Raw genomic sequence first — 19,256 nt, forward strand, 5'->3', positions numbered from 1 at the left:
TGTGTTTGGGGAGTCTGCCACATGCTGTTGGGTGAACTCCAAACATGATTTCTGAAGCAATGACTTTTTCTGGCCACTCTTCCATAAAGCCCCGCTCTGTGGAGTGTATGGCTTAAAGTGGTCCTATGGACAGATACTCCCATCTCTGCTGTGGATCTTTGCAGCTCCTTCAGTGTTATCTTTGGTGTCTTTGTTGCATCTCTGATTAATGCCCTCCTTGTCCGGTCTGTGAGTTTTGGTGGGGGGCCTTCTCTTGTCAGGTTTATAGTGGTACCATATTCTTTCCATTTTGCTATAATGGATTTAATGGTGTTCCCTGGGATATTCAAAGATTGGGATATTTTTTATAACCCAACCCTGATCTATACTTCTCCACAACTTTGTCTCTGACCTGTTTAGAGTGCTTCTTGGTTTTCATGTTGCTTGCTTAGTAGTGTAGCAGAGTCAGGGTCCTTCCAGAAAAGGTCGATTTATACAGACATCATGTGACAGATCATGTGACACTTTGACTGCACACAGGTGGATCTTAAATCAACTAATTATGTGACTTACACTATATTGCCAAAAGTATTTGCTCACCTGCTTTGACTCACATATGAGTTTAAGTGACATCCCATTCCTAATCCATAGGGTTCAATATGACGTCGGTCCACCCTTTGCAGCTAGAACAGCTTCAACTCTTCTGGGAAGGCTGTCCACAAGGTTTAGGAGTGTGTTTATGGGAATTTTTGACCATTCTTCCAGAAGCGCATTTGTGAGGTCACACACTGATGTTGAACGAGAAGGCCTGGCTCTCAGTTTCCACTCTAATTCATCCCAAAGGTGTTCTATCAGGTTGAGGTCAGGACTCTGTGCAGGCCAGTCAAGTTCATCCACACCAGACTCTGTCATCCATGTCTTTATGGACCTTGCTTTGTGCACTGGTGCACAGTCATGTTGGAAGAGGAAGGGGCCAGCTCCAAACTGTAAAAACAGTCTGCATGCCTAGGTGCTTGATTTTATACACCTGTGGCCATGGAAGTGATTGGAACACCTGATTCCGATAATTTGGATGGGTAAGCAAATACTTTTGGCAATATAGTGTATGAATTAAATTGGTTGGACCAGCTCTTATTTAGGGGTTTCATACAAAAGGGGGTGAATACTTATGCACACTCCCGATTTCTGTTTTTCATCTTATTGTTTGGGTCACAATAAAACAACAATTTGCACCTTTAAAGTTGTAGAGATTTTGTGTAAATCAAATGGTGCTAACCCTCCAAAAATCCATTTTAATTCCAGCTTGTAATGCAACAAAACAGGGATGAATACTTTTGCAAGAGATTGTACAGTATGTTCTACAGCTTCGTATGCGATAGCAGGGCAGAAGCTCTGATTCACCACCACACAATAATATGTCCAGTATAGAAGCAAGAGAGTTTCGATATGATGGATATATATTAGGATCAGGGTTCCTGCTCTCTGCTCTTTCCTGATGCAAATATCTATAGTTGAGACGTGGTCCACAACGTCTTTTCCAGTATTTTACTTTCCATATTTTATATAATTTGTTTTCTTGCTCATTTTAAATAAGCCATGAAGGAAAATACAAAAAAAAAGAAATTTGAGATGCTTGGCTATAATAGTGCAAAAAATAAAGAACAGATTAGATTAGATTAACTTTATTCATCCCACATTGGGGAAATTCACGTGTTACAGTAGCAAGAAAATGTCAAACAGATAACAAATAAAACTGAAATAAAAAATTAGACAAATGAAGGATTAAATACAAAGGGCTATTTGCATTATCTACAGTGAAAAAGTATAGAAAAATTGCCTTATTGAGAGGCTCAGAAAAATTGCACATTACAGGTAGACTCTGTATATACACACACACACATATATATAATTTATGTATATATGAATATAAATATAAGCATGCATAAAAATAGTTTAAGGCCTTTATTATTGCACATAATTGCATCGATGAGAGATGGCAGAGGTAGTAGTGGTGAAGTAGTGCAAATATAACGACAAACAGGTTATTGGTGCTACGTTACAAGTTGTGGGTGTTATACAGTCTGACAGCAGCAGGTATGAATGACCTGCGGTATCTCTCCTTCTTACACCGTGGGTGTAGCAGTCTACTACTAAAAGAGCTGCTTAAAACCCCCACAGCCTCATGTAGGGGGTGAGAGGGGTTATCCATGATTGAGGTCAGCTTGGCTAACATCCTCCTCTCACCCACCACGTCAATGGAGTCCAGAGGACAGTTCAATGCCCCTTTTCCACCAAAGCAGTTCCAGGGCTGGTTCGGGGCCAGTGCTTAGTTTGGAACCGGGTTTTCTGTTTCCACTGACAAAGAACTGGCTCTGGGGCCAGAAAAACCGGTTCCAGGCTAGCACCAACTCTCTGCTGGGCCAGAGGAAAGAACCGCTTACGTCAGCGGGGGGGCGGAGTTGTTAAGACCAACAACAATAAGACTGCGAAAGATCGCCATTTTTAAGCGACGAGAAGCAGCAGCTGTACAAACGCAAAGTCATCCATTATTATTATTATTATTATTATTATTATTGTTGTTGTTGCTGCTTCTTCCGTGTTGTTTTTGCTTCGATATTCGCGCCAAGGTTTATGCAAACGTAGCGACGTAACTGACGTATACAGCGACGTAATGATGTATACAACGACGTAACTGACGTATACAGCGACGTAATGACGTGGCTTCCCTTAGCACCGCGAGCTATGGAAAAGCAAACTGGTTCTCAGCTGGCTCGCAAGTTGAACGAGTTGTGAACCAGCACCAGCACTGGCCCCGAACCAGCCCTGGAACTGATTTGGTGGAAAAGGGGTACAAGACTGAGCCAGCCCTTCTGACCAGTTTATTAAGTTTCTTCCTGTCCCTCTCTGAACTTCCACAGCCCCAGCAGACCACAGTGTAGAAAATCGCTGATGCTACCACAGAGTCATAAAAAGTCCTAAGCAGTGTCCTGCATACACCAAAAGACCTCAGTCTTCTCAAGAGGTGGAGACAACTTTGGCCCTTCTTGTACAGGACATCTGTGTTGTTAGTCCAGTCCAGTTTGTTGTTAAGGTGAACACCCAGGTATTTGTACTCCTCCACGATCTCAATGTCCAAACCCTGGATGTTCACTGGTGCAATTTGAGGAACTGTCCTTCTGAAATCGATCACCACCTCCTTTGTCTTGCTGGTGTTGATGCACAGGTGGTTCAGTTCGCACCAGGCGACAAAGTTGGTGATAACCTCTCTGTACTCCAGATCGTCCCCCTCTGACACATGTCCAACGATGGCTGTATCATCTGAGAACTTCTGGAGGTGGCAGCTGTCCGTGTTGTAGCTGAAGTCAGATGTGTAAAGTGTAAAGAGGAAAGGAGAGAGCACTGTACCCTGTGGAGCCCCTGTGCTGCAGACTACCACATCAGACACACAGTTGCAGAGCCTCACATACTGCGGTCTGTTAATGAGGTAGTCGATGATCCATGCAGCCAGGTGGCAGTCAACACCAGCTCCCTCCAGCATCCCCTTAAGCAGTGATGGCTGGATTGTGTTGAAAAGCACTGGAGAAGTCAAAGAACATGATTCTCACAGTGCTTCCAGTGCCCTCCAGGTGCAAAAGTGACCGGTGTAGCAGGTAAATGACAGCGTCATCCACACCAATGCCCGGTCGATATGCGAACTGCAGGGGGTCCATCTCGCTTTTCACCAGGTGTCAGAGGTGGGAGAGAACAATCCTCTCCATGATCTTCATTAGGTGAGACGTTAAAGCTACTGGCCGAAAGTGATTGAGCTCCCTGGGGTGCGCAGTCTTGGGAACTGGAACCACACATGATGTTTTCCACAGAAGTGGAACTTTCTCCAGATTGAGGCTCAGGTTGAAAATGTACAGAAGAATCCCACAGAGCTGATCTGCACAGTCCTTAAGCAGTCTGAAGTTGATACCATCAGGGCCAGCAGCTTTCCTCGTCTTGATCCTCCTCAGCTCCTTCAACACCTGATCAGCTGTTATGGAGAGATGAGGGGTGTAGCTGAGGTGTGAGTCCTGTAGAGTGAGGTCGGGGGTGGAGTGTGTGGATTGGTCTGGAAGAGCTCACAGGCTGCAGCAGCCTCGGCCGCTGGGGGGATGTACACAGTTATCGTGATAATGTGCGAGAATTCCCTCGGAAGGTAATATGGCCGAATTCTAACCGCTAGCAGTTCAATGTTTTTACTGCAGTACTGCTCCTTTACCCTGATGTGCCCCGGGTTACACCATCTGTCATTCACAAACATCGCTATACCCCCTCCTTTCCTCTTACCGCTCTCCTTGGCTTTCCTGTCCGCTCTCACGAGTTGAAATCCGTCCAGAGTGACGTGTGAGTCTGGTGAGAGTTCATTCAGCCAAGTCTCTGTGAAGCACATAAGGCTACACTCCCGGTACTCCCTCTGCAGCCTGGTTAGCACCGTTAGCTCATCCATCTTATTAGGGAGAGATCTTACGTTTCCCATGATGACAGACGGTATACATGGTTTTCTTCTCCCGGCACTTCATTCCAGCTCTGTATCCCCTTCTCCTTCTCTTTAATTCCGCGGGGATCACCGGTCTTTCCACGAGGAGTACCTTGGTGTAGGACAGATCTACAGATTTTAAATCTTCAGCCCTGTTTACACTTCATTTTAAAATGCATCCCATCACAAGATGGACTTTAAATCTTAACACTAAATACAAGTTGTGGCAGTGGGGGCGTGGCCAAGCAGCAGTCTGTGATTGGAGGGCGGGGTCAGGGAAGGTAAGTGGCTAAGTAATTCCACCTGCTGTTAATTAATGTGTGTGTGTGTTTGTTACAGGGACGGAGCATAAAAGGAGGGAGAGAGCAGAGAAAAGGGGCTCCCTCCTGACCACAACGCATGAGCGAGCGAGCGGAAAAGCTCAAATAAAGTGTTTGTGTGTGAACATCAACTCTCACTTGCCATGCTTCTGTACTCCTCCCACATCAGGAACTGCTACAGTGGTGCTGAAACCCGGGAGCACAGAAGGGAACCACCCCATGGAGTCCTCCCCATTCGAAGAGCTCATCCTTGCCCTTGCTACTGCCCAGCAGAACCAGCATCAAGCACTGATCACCCTCCGAAAGGAACAAGAGCAACGCTTCGAAGCCTTGATGCTGGCCCAGCAGGAATATCGCCAGGCGTTCCGACACCTGCTCGCATCAGCAGGGGCGTCGACCACCGCAGCCGGCACCCTCACGAAGATGGGCCCGCAGGACGATCCAGAAGCGTTCCTCGCCTTCTTCGAGCAAGCAGCCAAAGCATGGGGGTGGCCGCTGGAGCAGCACGTGGCGCAGCACGTGGCGCATCTCCGCCCACTCCTGACTGGCGAGGTGCAGCTCACAGCGCAGCAGCTCCCTGCTGACAGCCGACTGGTGTATGCTGACCTGAGGAAAGCCATCCTGCAGCGGGTCAGCCGCTCCCCAGAACAACATCCCCAGCGCTTTTGGACGCTGGCATCGGAGCAGGTCGGCTGGCCGTTTGCATTCGGCCAGCAACTCCAGGATGCCTGGCGGTGGTGGCTGAGGGCGGAAGACCACGATGCTGACGAGCTCATCGATCTGGTGGCACTGGAACAGTTTATCTCTTGACTTCCGGAAAGAACGGTGGAATAGGTCCAGTGTCATTGCCCGGCGTTGCTGGAACGAGCCATCGAGCTGGCAGAGGACCATCTGGAGGCGGCTCCGACGGCAGGCAGACGAGGCGCCTCCCCTCACTTCTCTTCTCTCTCTCCCCCCATCTCTCGTCCCCCTCCCCACCCCGTCCCCCTGCCGCAGAGGTGGTGGCTGGCTCCTCCCCAGCCAGCCCTTCGCACCCGTGGTGTCCTCCCATCTCCCTCTTCCGTGTCTGTGTTGTCTCCTCCTCAGGTGAGTGACACCCATAACACCAGTGCAGAGGGAAAGCTTGGGCCGGTGTGCTGGCGTGGCGGGGAATCGGAGCATCTCCAGAGTCGGAGCTCTGCAAGGGAGGTGGGAGCTGTAATCCGGATCCCCGACGCACCAGAAACCGCCCCCAATGGGGCTGGAACGTATCAGATACCGGTAAGTGTTCAAGGGGATACATATCACACTTTGGTGGATTCCGGTTATAATCAGACCTCAATTCACTAATGCCTGATGCAAGGTGAGGCAGTGGGGAGAGCACAAGCGGTGAAAGTGTTGTGTGTGCACGGGGATGTTCACAATTATCTCTTAGTGTCTGTCCGTATTCTATTCCAGGGCCAAATGTATAGAGTAAAGGTGGCGGTTAGTCCTCGTCTCACCCACTCGTTGATTGGCCAGGGTTTAAAAAGCTGATGGAATATTTAACATGTAGTGGGTCCTGCACTAGTAGGTCACAGGAAGATGCCGGTGTGGCATTGACTGGAGAAACTGTCACAGAGCAGTCTACGTCAACACCGCGTCAGAGTGAGGAGCAGCTCGCTCCTCCTCCCTCTCTCGGGGATTTTCCTTGGGGATTTCCCGTTAGAGCAGTCGCAAGACGAGACTCTGCGGCATGCGTTTGACCAAGTGAGAGTAATCGATATTCAAACTCTTCAGCCAAGCGCGGCACCGACCTTCCCTTAGTTTGCTATTATTAAAGATAGATTGTACCGAGTGACGCAGGACACTCAAACTAATGAATGAATAACCCAATTGTTAATCCCAAAGAGCCGTAGGGAACTCGTATTCCATGCGGCTCACTTTAATCCCATGGCTGGACACTTAGGGCAAGATAAAACACTAGCCCGAATAATGGCCTGCTCTATTGGCCAGGGATTCGTGGGGATGTCCATCGGTGGTGTGCGGCATGCCATGAATGCCAATTAGTAAATCCTGCAGCTCCTCCAAAAGCACCGTTACGCCCTCTTCCTCTAATCGAGACCCTGTTTGAGCAAATTGGGATGGAGCTCATTGGGCCATTAGATTGGTCAGCACGGGGATATCGCTTTATTTTAGTTCTGGTGGACTATGCAACGCGATATCCGGAAGCAGTGCCTCTCCGCAATATCTCAGCATGTAGTATTGCGGAAGCGCTCTTCCGCTTTATCTCCCGGGTCGGGATTCCAAAAGAAATCTTGACAGACCAAGGCGCTTCATTTATGTCACACACACTGTGCGAACCGTATGGGTTATTAGGGATTAAGTCTATCCACACCAGTGTCCATCACCCACAAGTGGATGGCTTAGTAGAGTGATTTAACCAAATACTCAAGAACATAATCTGGAAATTCGTAAGTGAAGATGCGCGTAATTGGGATAAGTGGCTCGAGCCCCTGTTATTCGCAGTACGAGAGGTCCCGCAAGCCTCCACGGGGTTTTCTCCCTTTAAATTATTATATGGGCGTAAGCCGCGTGGCATTCTGTACGTGCTACAGGAAAATTGGGAGGAGGGACCTTCACCTAGCAAAAACAAAATCCAGTATGTTCTTAACCTGCGCGCAAAACTCCACACCCTCACGCACCTAACCCAGGAAAATTTGCGGGAGGCACAAGAACGTCAAAGCCAGCTGTATGACAGGGGCACGTGCCTTAGAGAGTTCACGCCAGGAGACAAAGTGCTCGTATTATTGCCCACGTCGAGCTCCAAATTAGCCACCAAATGGCAAGGGCCCTTCGAGGTCACACGGCGAGTCGGGGACGTCGACTATGAGGTGAGGCGAATGGATAGGGGTGGGGCATTGCAAATCTACCACCTTAACCTTTTAAAACGCTGGAATGAGGGGGTCCCCGTGGCGTTGGCGTCGGTAGTCCCGGAGAAGGCGGAGCTGGGGCCAGAGGTGAAAAAGATAACATCTCGGACCACTCCAGTTGCTTGTGGAGACCACCTCTCACCGGCCCAACTCATGGAGGTGGCCAAGTTGCAAAAGGAATTTTCTGACATGGTCTCGCCCCTTCCTAGTCGTACCCACCTCATAGAACATCACATCGAAACGCCCCCGGGGGTGGTAGTGCGTAGCCGCCCTTACCGCTTACCCAAACACAAGAAAAAGGTGGTTCGGGACGAACTCAAGGCCATGCTCGGAATGGGCATAATCGAGGAGTCCCACAGTGACTGGAGCAGCCCAGTGGTCCTGGTTCCCAAGACCGACAGGTTGGTCCGGTTCTGTGTGGACTATAGAAAGGTCAACGCGGTGTCTAAATTTGACGCATACCCAATGCCTCGCATTGATGAGTTGCTTGATCGGTTAGGTGCTGCTCACTTTTATTCGACACTGGATCTAACAAAGGGATATTGGCAGATTCCCTTGACTCCTCTATCCCAAGAGAAAACGGCCTTTTCCACACCGTTTGGTTTACACCAATTTGTCACGCTCCCTTTTGGTTTGTTTGGGGCGCCCACTACGTTCCAGCGGCTTACGGACAGCGTCTTCCGCCCTCACGCTGCCGCCTATCTGGACGACATCATAATCTACAGCCACGATTGGCCGCGGCACTTGGAACACCTGAGGGCCAATCTAAAGTCACTGAGGCGAGCGGGCCTCACAGCGAACCTAAAAAAAGTGTGCAATTGGGCAGGTGGAAGTACGGTATCTGGGGTTCCACTTGGGTCATGGGCAGGTGCATCCCCAAATTAACAAGACTGCAGCGATTGCGGCCTGCCCGAGGCCCAAGACCAAAAAGGAGGTGAGACGGTTCCTGGGGCTGTCTATTATCGTAGGTTTCTACCTAATTATTCAGACGTCACCAGCCCATTAACCGATCTCACTAAAAAGGGGGCTCCAGATCCGGTCCAGTGGATGGAGCAGTGCCAACAGGCTTTCTCTGAGGTAAAAGCTGCACTGTGTGGGGGGCCACTTTTACACTCCCCTGACTTCTCTCTCCCCTTTATTTTGCAGACTGATGCATCGGACAGAGGGCTGGGGGCTGTTTTGTCCCAGGAGGTGGAGGGCGAGGAGCGCCCCGTGCTGTACATCAGCCGGAAACTGTCAATACGTGAAAACAAGTACAAAACAATTGAGAAGAAGTGTCTTGCCATCAAGTGGGCGGTCCTCGCCTTCCAATACTACCTGCTGGAGCGCCCTTTCACTCTCTGTTCGGACCACGCGCCTCTCCAGTGGCTCCACCGCATGAAGGATGCCAATGCGCGGATCACCCGTTGGTATCTCGCCCTCCAGCCATTTAAGTTCAAGGTGATCCACAGGCCGGGGGCACAGATGGTGGTGACAGACTTCCTGTCCCGTCGAGGGGGGAGTCAGCTTCAGGCCGGACGGCTCCCCAGCCGTCACCACCAGCCTAAGTCGGTCGATGGGGGTATGTGGCAGCGGGGGCATGGCCAACCAGCAGTCTGTGAATGGAGGGCGGGGTCAGGGAAGGTAAGTGGCTAAGTCATTCCCCCTGCTGTTAATGTGTGTGTGTGTGTGTGTGTGTGTGTGTGTGTGTGTGTGTTACAGGGATGGAGCATAAAAGGAGGGAGAGAGCAGAGAAAAAGGGCTCCCTCCCGACCACAACGCATGTGTGTGTTGAGTGAGTGAGTGAAAGCTGAAAAGCTCAAATAAAGTGCTTGTGTGTGAACATCAACTCTCGCCTGCCGTGCTTCTGTGCTCCACCCACATCAGGAACTGCTACACAAGTGTAAACCACCACCAAGACACATTGGGATCCAATCACACCAACTACTTGCCAAGGTGGTCTGGGACATATTTGGTCACACATCGTTTGTAGTGTACATGCTAATGTGTCCTGATGCGTCCCCGACAAGGACGCAACAGGAAAATACATCATCAATGCAGGATGTGGTGGTTGTTTTGGCGACAGCGCTCGAAAAAATGGAGAGGAGCACTAATGCACATGGTTGAAGTGCAAGAAAATAATTACAGTATGTTGCATGTTTAATGTTTTGAAAATAACTGTGTGGGGCCCTTTGACCTTCAAGTGGAAGTGATGTAGGCAGTAACGAAATCTCAACACAAGTGGTCAGCTGGACACCTTGGAGACGCATGATACACACAGGTGATGTGTCTCGGCTGTCCACTTGTGATCCGACTGCTCAAAACACATTTTAAAACCAAGTGTAAACAGCGCCTTAGTATCTCAGGTCTCAGAATATTTACAAACAGAAGATTCAAACTATTTTCTAAACATTTTCTGAATGGCTTTAGTTGACCAGAAATTGTTACATTTAAATTTCATACTTTTCTAGACTTTCCTGAGCGGTGCACGAACCCAGAGGATGAAAACTCACTATTACATTACATTACAGGCATTTAGCAGATGCTCTTATGCAGAGTGGCATACAACATACCCAGAGCAGCCTGGAGGTTAGGTGCCTTGCTCAAGGGCACTTCAGCCATTCCTGCTGGTCCAGGGACTCAAAACAGCAACCCTTTGGTCCCAAAGCTGTGTCTCTAACCATTAGGACCTGGCTAATTCTATTAAAAAGAATTCTTGGGTTTCAGTCTCGTGACTTCTCTTAGCGATTTCACTTCTGGTAAAATACTGTAGCTGGTGGTCTAGCAAACCAAAATGGCTGCCGTAGTGCAAACAACTAGCGATAACTCATCAGAGTATGCTCGTAATCTAGAAGCCACTGCTCGCTTTAGATATATTCAGAAGCTTGCTATGTGCAATGGAATCGACCTCTACAGTCTGGGACAGAAGGATTTGTCATATGATCTCGAAAACTACCCTTCAGTCGAGTTCCCCGACATCTCGAACTATCTGGTGTTGCAGACGTCCTTCTACACCGCAAAACAGATGAATGCATGGAAGGGTATGGAGGCTTACAACTCTTTTTTTGTATGTGGCTGGGTAAAGGACCTCGGTATCAAGTCACTGCTGAATGAATCCTGTATTGTTTTTGCCCGTGTAAGTATGCTTTTTTTAAGCTTTTCGTTCGTGTCTTTACAACGAAGCGCTGCAAGTTGAAGTGTAAACAAACAACAGTTCGCTTGATTCTCACTTGTGTTGGTGCTTATCTCTCAGTTAAATCATTCACAAAGATCATCAGAAACCTCTTTAAAGACCTGGGTCTTAATTAAACAAGATGGAGAAGTGATCACGGCGCATTGTAACTGTATGGCTGTGTAAGAATTTTGTCGCGACCTTCATGCATATGGACTTTGTGAGGAGTGAACAAAGAAACAGCTGGGGACTTTAGCGCTTTGTGACTAAAAGTAGTACCGTAAAATAACGACACATAGCAAGACAAGTACTTGGAAAACACTAAGGACAATTGAGAGGGAGATACAAACCTTTCACGAAGTGATCACTGCAAACTCGAGCATGCTAAGACTCGACTCCCCTCGATTTCAGTGAGATTTCAGCCACCTTTCTGAACGTCTTTTTGTGACATCCTGTGTTCGTTCACCCTTTTTATTAGTTCACGGAGAACCCTGAAGAAACTTTTATCAGTTTCATGGTTTGATCAATTCGAACAACCTAAAACAACGCAAGTGTAAGGCATTTTCCATGCAAGGAATGCACCTTCTTCATACAAACGCTTTGTCAACTGAGCTTTGGCAGACCACCAACTAAAGTTTTGAATAACTAATGAGGCAGATGTGATGTCATGTGAAACCCAAGAATTAGCATAAGTTGCCTGATCATCTGGAGATTGTGTGTTCGAATCCTGATGATACCACAGCCATCCATGGCCAAAAGCCAAGGAAGCACAATTGTCTGTGCTCTCTAGGTGTGAGGGATGGCATTACTCTCTCTCCCCTGTCAATCACAGCAAAATTAGCCAGTCATGGACATCTGTGATCTCATGTATGTGGAAGAGGGCAGACAGCGCTTTCCTCTGAGTAATAGGGAGAGCTGGCTCACAATGCCAGATGATCAAATTCTCTCACAAGATATGCTGTGAGTACATTCTAATTCTAAAACTTAGACCATTCAGATCTTTAAAAAAAAATCGTAACTGCCTATGGATTATTCTCTACGTAAGAAAGCTGGCCTCAGATCTTTCGAAGTAACCCCTGATATCAGTTTGTTCAGGGGACAGCAACTAGAGCTAAATCAACTCCCAACCCGATGTGGAAAGTCAAAGAGAGAACCGATGGCACAAAAAATATTGCAGAATTAACAAACTCAAATACATTTCCTGTGGTCAGAAATGAAAGAAGATACAATCTGAAAGTTCTGTCCACCATCTGTTGGATACAATGATATTATTTACATCGAGTATGAAGCAAATCCAAGATGGTCAGACAGGAAAACTTTGTAAATTCTCTCAATCTGACATAGAATTACCCTACTTTCTTATTCTGTTGACTTTGTGATGGCTATAAGCTGGAGATGTGAGTTCAGTTTACAAGAAATAACAGCTAGAGGGTTGAAAGTTCATTTATATAATAAATTAATTACTTCAGAGAACTTCTGAGCTTAATAAACAGAAGGGAAAAAAATCCTCATTTAAATTAAATGAATAATGTCATAATACATGTGCAGGCATTCTTTTTTTAAATCATGTTTTGCGACTGAGAGTCCATTGCTCTTATCTTAACCCAGGACTAATATCTGAATGGCTGACTGGTTCAGGTTAGAGTTGACATTTCAGAGAAAGACGACAGTCAATGATTAATTCCACAGAGAAAAGCACATACTGTGATTGACCGGTACGAGCTCAGGGTTTCTGGGTGTCTTGAGCCGATAAGAGATCTCCCCTATCTTCACTGTGTCACCTGTCAATCAAGGTAAGATCAAAGGAAGTTGTATGAGTTATCTGAGTTTTATATATATATATTATATATATAAAACCTTGTTACAAACACATGACCTTGATAACTGTTGCTACTTTTAGGGTTTATTCTTCATGCCAGCAAAGTTATTATACAGTGGATATAAAAAAAAGTGTACACACCCCGTTAAAATGATCGGTTTTTCTGATGTAAAAAAAATGAGACCACGATAAATCATTTCAAACCTTTTCCCACATTTAATGTGACCTATAACCTCATCTCATCTCATTATCTGTAGCTGCTTTATCCTGTTCTACAGGGTCGCAGGCAAGCTGGAGCCTATCCCAGCTGACTACGGGCGAAAGGCAGGGTACACCCTGGACAAGTCGCCAGGTCATCACAGGGCTGACACATAGACACAGACAACCATTCACACTCACATTCACACCTACGGTCAATTTAGAGTCACCAGTTAACCTAACCTGCATGTCTTTGGACTGTGGGGGAAACCGGAGCACCCGGAGGAAACCCACGCGGACACGGGGAGAACATGCAAACTCCGCACAGAAAGGCCCTCGCTGGCCACGGGGCTCGAACCCGGACCTTCTTGCTGTGAGGCGACAGCGCTAACCACTACACCACCGTGCCGCCCAGGGAAAAACATAAAAAATAAAAAACGTACAATAAGCTGGTTGCATAAGTGTGCACACCCTTAAACTAATACTTTGTTGAAGCACCTTTTGATTTAATTACAGCATTCAATCTTTTTGGGTTCACACCTGCCATCAGTCAAAATGACTCTGATTAACCCCAAATAAAGTTCAGACATTTACTCAGTTGCATCCTCCAGCAAAAGCCAGGGCTCACAGAGAGCTTACAAAGCATCAAAGGGATCTCATTGTTGAAAGGTATCAGTCAGGAGAAGGGGACAAAAACATTTCCATGGCATTAGATATACCATGGAGCACAGTGAAAACAGTCATCAAGAAGTGGATAAGATATGGGCCAACAGTGACATTACCGAGAACTGGGCGTCCCTCCAAAATTGATGAAAAGACAAGATGAAAACTGGTCAGGGAGGCTGCCAAGAGGCCTACAGCAACACTGAAGGAGCTGCAGGAATTTCTGACAAGTACTGGTTGTGTACTACACGTGACAACAGTCTCCCATATTCTCCATATGTCTGGACTATGAGGTAGGGTCAAAGAAAAACATCCAGGTCCGGCTAAATTTTACAAAAAAATACATCAACTCTCCCAAACGCATGTGGGAAAATGCGTTATGGTCTGATGAAACCAAGATTGAACGTTTTGGCCACAATTCCAAAAGGTATGTTTGGCACAAAAACAACACTGTGCATCACCAAAAGAACACCATACCCACGGTGAAGCATGGTGGTGGCAGCATCATGTTTTGGGGTTGTTTTTCTTCAGCTGGAAGAGGGGCTTTAGTCAAGGTGGAGGGAATTATGAACAGTTCTAAATACCAGTCAGTTTTGGCCCAAAAACCTTCAGGTGTCTGCTAGAAAGCTGAAGATGAAGAAGAATTTCATCTTTCAGCATGACAACGACCCCAAAAAAGTTTTGGAACGGCCCAGCCAATTGAAAATCTGTGGGGTGACCTGAAGAGGGGTGTGCACAAGAGATGCCCTCGCAATGTGACAGATTTGGAGCGCTTTTGCAAGGAAGAGTGGGCAAATATTGCCAAGTCTAGACATGGCATGCTGATCGACTCCGACCCAAAAAGACTCATCTCATCTCATTATCTCTAGCCGCTTTATCCTTCTACAGGGTCGCAGGCAAGCTGGAGCCTATCTCAGCTGACTACGGGTGAAAGGCGGGGTACACCCTGGACAAGTCGCCAGGTCATCACAGGGCTGACACATAGACACAGACAACCATTCACACCTATGGTCAATTTAGAGCCACCAGTTAACCTAACCTGCATGTCTTTGGACTGTGGGGGAAACCGGAGCACCCGGAGGAAACCCACGCGGATACGGGGAGAACATGCAAACTCCACACAGAAAGGCCCTCGCCGGCCACGGGGCTCGAACCCAGGACCTTCTTGCTGTGAGGCGACAGCGCTAACCACTACACCACCGTGCCGCCCCCCCAAAAAGACTGACTCCTGTAATTAAATCAAAAGGTGCTTCAACAAAGTATTAGTTTAAGGGTGTGCACACTTACACAACCAGATTATTGTATGTTTTTTATTTTTCCTCCTAACAGATTTGCTTTTCAATTGAATTGTACAGGTTATAGGTCACATTAAAGGTGGGAAAAGTTTTGAAATTATTTATCGTGGTCTCTTTTTTTTTTAATCAGAAAAACCTGTAATTTTAACAGGGTGTGTACACTTTTTATACCCACTGTAGCAACAACATTTATTGTCACTGCAGTAAACGTTGTACTATGCAATAGGCTGGATGGGCTCCGTCCCAAACCGACTACTGCTACTTAAACAGTGTATTAGTGATTTTGGACATAGCCTAGTACTGATGTTGACAAGTTAGTCGAACTGAAGAAGCACCGCACAGAAGATTTCGAAGCTAATATCAGACTGCCAGGGTGTGTTTAGTGTCTGAATGTGAACACTGGAAAGTGACTCTAACCTGATGAAGTGTTTAAGTGTTTGACCTCATGCGTGCTCCATTTCCAGCCTTCCCTTGACATGACGGGACCCAAAATATTCCGGAGTCTTCGGGAGGCCACAGCTGCGGCTGTTCCTTTGAATAAAATGTGTGACTGCATAATGATTTCTTAAAATATATACATATATATCAAAGTTAAATGGGAAAACAATAGGACATTCCGATTTATTTAGTCTTTTCCTTCATGTTCACTTCCCAAAACCGCCGACAGCAGCGGTCTCGCGGAGGAAAATACTTGAAGAACAGAGGTAATGCGTCGCATAATCGCTCCGTGTGAAACAAGAAACACTGTTTTGGTTCCGAGAAGAAGAAAAAAAAAAACCTGTCTACCTGCTTGGAAACAGACGGAATAATAATAATAATAGGGCGGCACGGTGGTGTAGTGGTTAGCGCTGTCGCCTCACAGCAAGAAGGTCCTGGGTTCGAGCCCTGTGGCCGGCGAGGGCCTTTCTGTGCGGAGTTTGCATGTTCTCCCCATGTCCACATGGGTTTCCTCTGGGTTCTCCGGTTTCCCCCCACAGTCCAAAGACATGCAGGTTAGGTTAACTGGTAACTCTAAATTGACCGTAGATGTGAGTGTGACTGGTTGTCTGTGTCTATGTGTCAGCCCTGTGATGACCTGGCGACTTGTCCAGGGTGTACCCCGCCTTTCGCCCGTAGTCAGCTGGGATAGGCTCCAGCTTGCCTGCGACCCTGTAGAAGGATAAAGCGGCTACAGATAATGAGATGAGATAATAATAATAATAATAATAATAATAGGGCAGCATGGTGGTGTAGTGGTTAGCACTGTCGCCTCACAGCAAGAAGGTCCTGGGTTCGAGCCCCGGGGCCGGCGAGGGCCTTTCTGTGTGGCGTTTGCATGTTCTCCCCATGTCCGCATGGGTTTCCTCTGGGTTCTCCGGTTTCCCCCACAGTCCAAAGACATGCAGGTTAGGTTAACTGGTGGCTCTAAATTGACCGTAGGTGTGAATGTGAGTGTGAATGGTTGTTTGTCTCTGTGTCAGCCCTGCGATAACCTGGCGACTTGTCCAGGGTGTACCCCACCTCTCACCCATAGTCAGCTGGGATAGGCTCCAGCTTGCCTGCAACCCTGTACAGGATAAGCAGCTACAGATGATGGATGGATGGATAATAATAATATGGCCTGAAGGTTAGAGAAGCAGCCTTGGGCCCAAAGAGTTGCTGGTTCGATTCCCAGGACCTGCAGGAAAAATGTGAAGGGAGTTGAGTGAATGAACAGCACTTTCCCCTCCCTTTGTATCATGGCTGAAGTGCCCTTGAGTAAGGCACTGAACCCCCGACTGCTCCCTGGGCGCTGTAGCATAGCTGCCCACTGCTCTGGGTATGTGTGTGTGCGCTCATTGCTTACCTGTGTGCGCATGCGTGTGTTCGCTGCTTCAGATGAGTTAAATGCAGAGGAGAAATTTCACTGTGCTTGAGTACATGTGACAAAGCCTTCTTCTAATTTTTGTTGTTGTTGTTGTTGTTGTTGTTGCTGCTACTTACATACTACAAATACTAACCAACCTAGACTGTTTGTTTATTTCTTTGACCAGATTGGGGTTTTTTTAAGACTATTCTAAAGTGATATCTAAATTGTATTTTCTTAAACTTTCTTAAAAGATTACACTCAAACCAAACCGATGATTATATAAGACAATTTATTTATTGCCGTTTACTACCTGTTGATAAATTCTTTGGCCTTCTTATCTCTTTACGTCATTACCATTAGGCTATAATAAACGTCTGCTTGCAAACCAACCCTATTTCAGTTACTGTTTGAAAAGATCCAAAACAGCTTTAAATGGTAATAAATTCACGTAAAGTCTAACTGTATGCATGTCGTTATAGGTTTACAGGATGTGAGTGGTTTCCTTGGTTTGTGTCATAGTATTGAGTTAAGCTGCATCAGTCACCGGACTTCCCTTTTTAGCCAGCATTTAGGTTTAATCTGGGAAACAGGCCCAGAATGATTTTAAAGCGATTCTGTGCACATTACTCCATATAAACAGTTATTCTTGAAGTCAATTCCTTGGTGCATTGGCAACTTCAAGAAACAATTTTCACCACTTCATTTTTCAAACAGCTTGCACTCAGAAAACCAATGACTATATCAGACTCAGAAAAGAAAAAAAAAACCTTCATTTTTCAAACAGCTCAAGTCTTGCCTTCAGAAATGAGGGGAAAAGTTCCGTCAAGGATCCTCAGCTCTATAGGTTTCCAAAGGTGAGCTTTTCTAAAACAGAAGTCCATAATCCATCTAACGCTAAGCGTAGATTAAATCTACTTCTAAGGCTGTAAATTGCGTACTTGTTGTCGAAATGAACAGGTGTGATTCTTTGTGCAAATGGAAAGCATCATCATTAGGTGGTGTACACTACCGTTCAAAAGTTTGGGGTCACTTTGAAATGTCCTTATTTTTGAAAGGAAAGCACTGTTCTTTTCAATGAAGATCACTTTAAACTACTCAGAAGTCCACTCTATACATTGCTAATGTGGTAAATGACTATTCTAGCTGCAAATGTCTGGTTTTTGGTGCAATATCTCCATAGGTGTATAGAGGCCCATTTCCAGCAACTCTCACTCCAGTGTTCTAATGGTACAATGTGTTTGCTCATTGCCTCAGAAGGCTAATGGATGATTAGAAAACCCTTGTACAATCATGTTAGCACAGCTGAAAACAGTTGAGCTCTTTAGAGAAGCTATAAAACTGACCTTCCTTTGAGCAGATTGAGTTTCTGGAGCATCGCATTTGTGGGGTCGATTAAATCTCATCTCATCTCATTATCTCTAGCCGCTTTATCCTTCTACACCCTGGACAAGTCGCCAGGTCATCACAGGGCTGACACATAGACACAGACAACCATTCACACTCACATTCACACCTACGGTCAATTTAGAGTCACCAGTTAACCTAACCTGCATGTCTTTGGACTGTGGGGGAAACCGGAGCACCCGGAGGAAACCCACGCGGACACGGGGAGAACATGCAAACTCCACACAGAAAGGCCCTCGCCGGCCCCGGGGCTCGAACCCAGGACCTTCTTGCTGTGAGGCAACAGCGCTGACCACTACACCACCGTGCCGCCCCGGGGTCGATTAAATGCTCAAAAAAATGTCTTGACTATATTTTCTATTCATTTTACAACTTATGGTGGTAAATAAAAGTGTGACTTTTCATGGAAAACACAAAATTGTCTGGGTGACCCCAAACTTTTGAACGGTAGTGTATGGTTTATCAGGTCACCTCTGATGAATCCAGATGTCTATGAAGGTGAGTTCCAGCTTGTCCCAGACTCGTCCCTGCCTCAGATGAATAGGAAACAGAGCTGTGTGCTCACCAGATCTCATACCTTTAATGTATAAAAGTGTCTCTTTCAGCTTCAGATCGACTCGACAAAGAAGTGTGAAGGATTAGGAGATTTACTGAGACTGATCAGGTCAAATGACATCATGGGCTCGGTCCATGAGCGCATCTACCCTTCTCAAGTGTCAAAATAGGACAAGCAGTAGTGGAGGGGTTTTGGTCGTAGCCATGGTGATCACTCGACTTCCTTTTACGGCGTGACATTTATCACGTGGCGAGAAAGCTCAGCCCTTGGAGGAACCCTGAAAGAGGAGGGAAGTGATAAGTGGCGGAGTGGAGAAGCCGTACCAGGCTAATAGAGGGTTGAAGAATCCACCCATATGCCCGGTTACACGCTGACAAATTCACCGGAAGCTTCGAGGCTGAGTGCGTAAAGCGCTGGTGTTTGCGGCAGTGGGATTTGGGAATATGGACGATGAGTACCAGTACACACGGAGCCCTGCCTGGGAAGAACTGGTGAGTACAACCTCAGTGATTTCCTCCTCACCGGACTTTCAGGATGACAGACATGTCTGTGTGTTTGTGGCTGGCTGAGGCTGAGTGAGAGGAGCGCTATAGTGCGGTTTCAGCGCACTGCTGTCAGAGTCCGGTGGGCAGACAGACAGACAGACAG

At 46.8% G+C, this 19,256-nt stretch overlaps 2 protein-coding genes across 4 annotated transcripts in view; one reads left to right on the forward strand and one right to left on the reverse strand.

The window, feature by feature from the left end:
* Positions 1–15,507, reverse strand: part of vwa8 (von Willebrand factor A domain containing 8) — a 195,449-nt gene extending 179,942 nt beyond the window's left edge. Inside the window, exons 1-2 of the mRNA XM_060929893.1 lie at positions 15,238–15,507; positions 12,549–12,626 (exon numbers count right to left, since the gene is read on the reverse strand). Of these exons, the coding sequence (XP_060785876.1) occupies positions 12,549–12,626; positions 15,238–15,376 (217 nt within the window). The 5' untranslated portion in view covers positions 15,377–15,507. The remainder of the gene's footprint in view (positions 1–12,548; positions 12,627–15,237) is intronic.
* Positions 15,508–18,906: 3,399 nt separating this feature from the next.
* The window catches only part of dgkh (diacylglycerol kinase, eta), a 121,704-nt gene continuing 121,354 nt past the window's right edge, over positions 18,907–19,256 (forward strand). For all 3 annotated transcript variants that reach the window (XM_060929898.1, XM_060929894.1, XM_060929895.1), the window contains exon 1: positions 18,907–19,099. In XM_060929898.1, the coding sequence (XP_060785881.1) occupies positions 19,052–19,099 (48 nt within the window). In that variant the 5' untranslated portion in view covers positions 18,907–19,051. The remainder of the gene's footprint in view (positions 19,100–19,256) is intronic.

Source organism: Neoarius graeffei, chromosome 9 (genome assembly GCF_027579695.1).
Source record: "Neoarius graeffei isolate fNeoGra1 chromosome 9, fNeoGra1.pri, whole genome shotgun sequence".
In the NCBI taxonomy this organism is placed as follows: Eukaryota; Metazoa; Chordata; class Actinopteri; order Siluriformes; family Ariidae; genus Neoarius; species Neoarius graeffei.